The sequence below is a fragment of the Monoraphidium neglectum genome (assembly GCF_000611645.1).
Source record: "Monoraphidium neglectum strain SAG 48.87 unplaced genomic scaffold scaffold00925, whole genome shotgun sequence".
Taxonomy (NCBI): Eukaryota; Viridiplantae; Chlorophyta; class Chlorophyceae; order Sphaeropleales; family Selenastraceae; genus Monoraphidium; species Monoraphidium neglectum.
The window spans coordinates 18,947-20,025 of NW_014012703.1; the positions used below are offsets into that span (position 1 = coordinate 18,947).

Sequence of the window (1,079 nt, forward strand, 5' to 3'; positions counted from 1 at the left end):
GGGGGGGGGCGGTAGGTGCGGCGGTTGGTGCAGCGCTTGGTGCAGCGCTGGACGTGGCGAGCCCCTGGGCTGGGGCCGGCGGCCCCTGGTTTTGCTGCTTCGAGGATCCAACTTCGTGCATGTCCATGTACACACGCATCAGTGTGTACGCACACACATCTGTTGTGTAGGGTGGTATCTTGCGCGCACATGCACTGATATGCGCCACAACTCGTGCACGCACACGGCCAACGCACCCACAACACATACACCGACATCCCCCCGTCAAACAAACAGGGGCGTGGTGTGCCAGTTCCGCGTGATGGACGGCAGCGTGTCGCGCGGCGACACCGTGGTGATGATGAACACCGGCAAGGAGTACACCCTGGACGAGATCGGGGTGCTCGCGCCCTCCAAGGTCCCGGTGAGAGCCCCTGGGCTGGCTCAACTCCCCGCTGCCCCCTCCCCTTCCCCCCTCCCTGTGGCGCCGAGGGGCACTACGGCTAGTCAGTCTCAGTGCGATAGCGGGACCCGGACCCTCCAGCGCCCTGGGTTTCACGTGTCTGGTGGAACGCGCTGGATTCGGCGCAGCGGGGTGGGAGTCAGGCGGCTTTGGTTCGCAGCCCGAGAGACGCTGGGGCGTCTGCTGTGAAGGGAGGCGTGACAGGGTGGCTGAACTAGGTGTTGGGTTTGGGGAGAGGACGTTGTCGGCCTCGCGAGCCGCCGCATCCACGTGGCCCGCCGTGTCGCCTCACGGCGGACGGTTCCTTACCGCCGGACCCGCCCGGCCCCCTGTGACGCCCTGACCAGCCCCAGCAAGCCAACCGACCCGAACCAACAAAACACCCAGCCTCGGCCGGCCGACTTAAACCGACCCATAAAACCGACCCACCCGCCGGCCGGGCAAACCAGGTGGACACCCTATATGCGGGTGAGGTGGGCTACCTCGCTGCCCAGATCAAGTCGGTGCAGGACGCGCGCGTCGGTGACACGGTGACACTCAAGAAGGTGCCGGCGGTTGAGGCGCTGGACGGCTATCAGGATGTGCAGCCGATGGTGTACTGCGGGCTGTTCCCGACGGACGCGGATGACTACCAGGT

General features: G+C 66.1%; 1 protein-coding gene across 1 annotated transcript in view; it reads left to right on the forward strand.

Annotated features, from left to right (window-relative positions):
* Nucleotides 1-486, forward strand: part of MNEG_5954 (GTP-binding protein LepA) — a gene marked incomplete at both ends in the record, with an annotated part of 3,560 nt that extends 3,074 nt beyond the window's left edge. Inside the window, 2 exons of the mRNA XM_014045576.1 lie at nt 277-403; nt 472-486. Of these exons, the coding sequence (XP_013901030.1) occupies nt 277-403; nt 472-486 (142 nt within the window). The remainder of the gene's footprint in view (nt 1-276; nt 404-471) is intronic.
* Between the last annotated feature and the right edge of the window lie 593 nt (nt 487-1,079).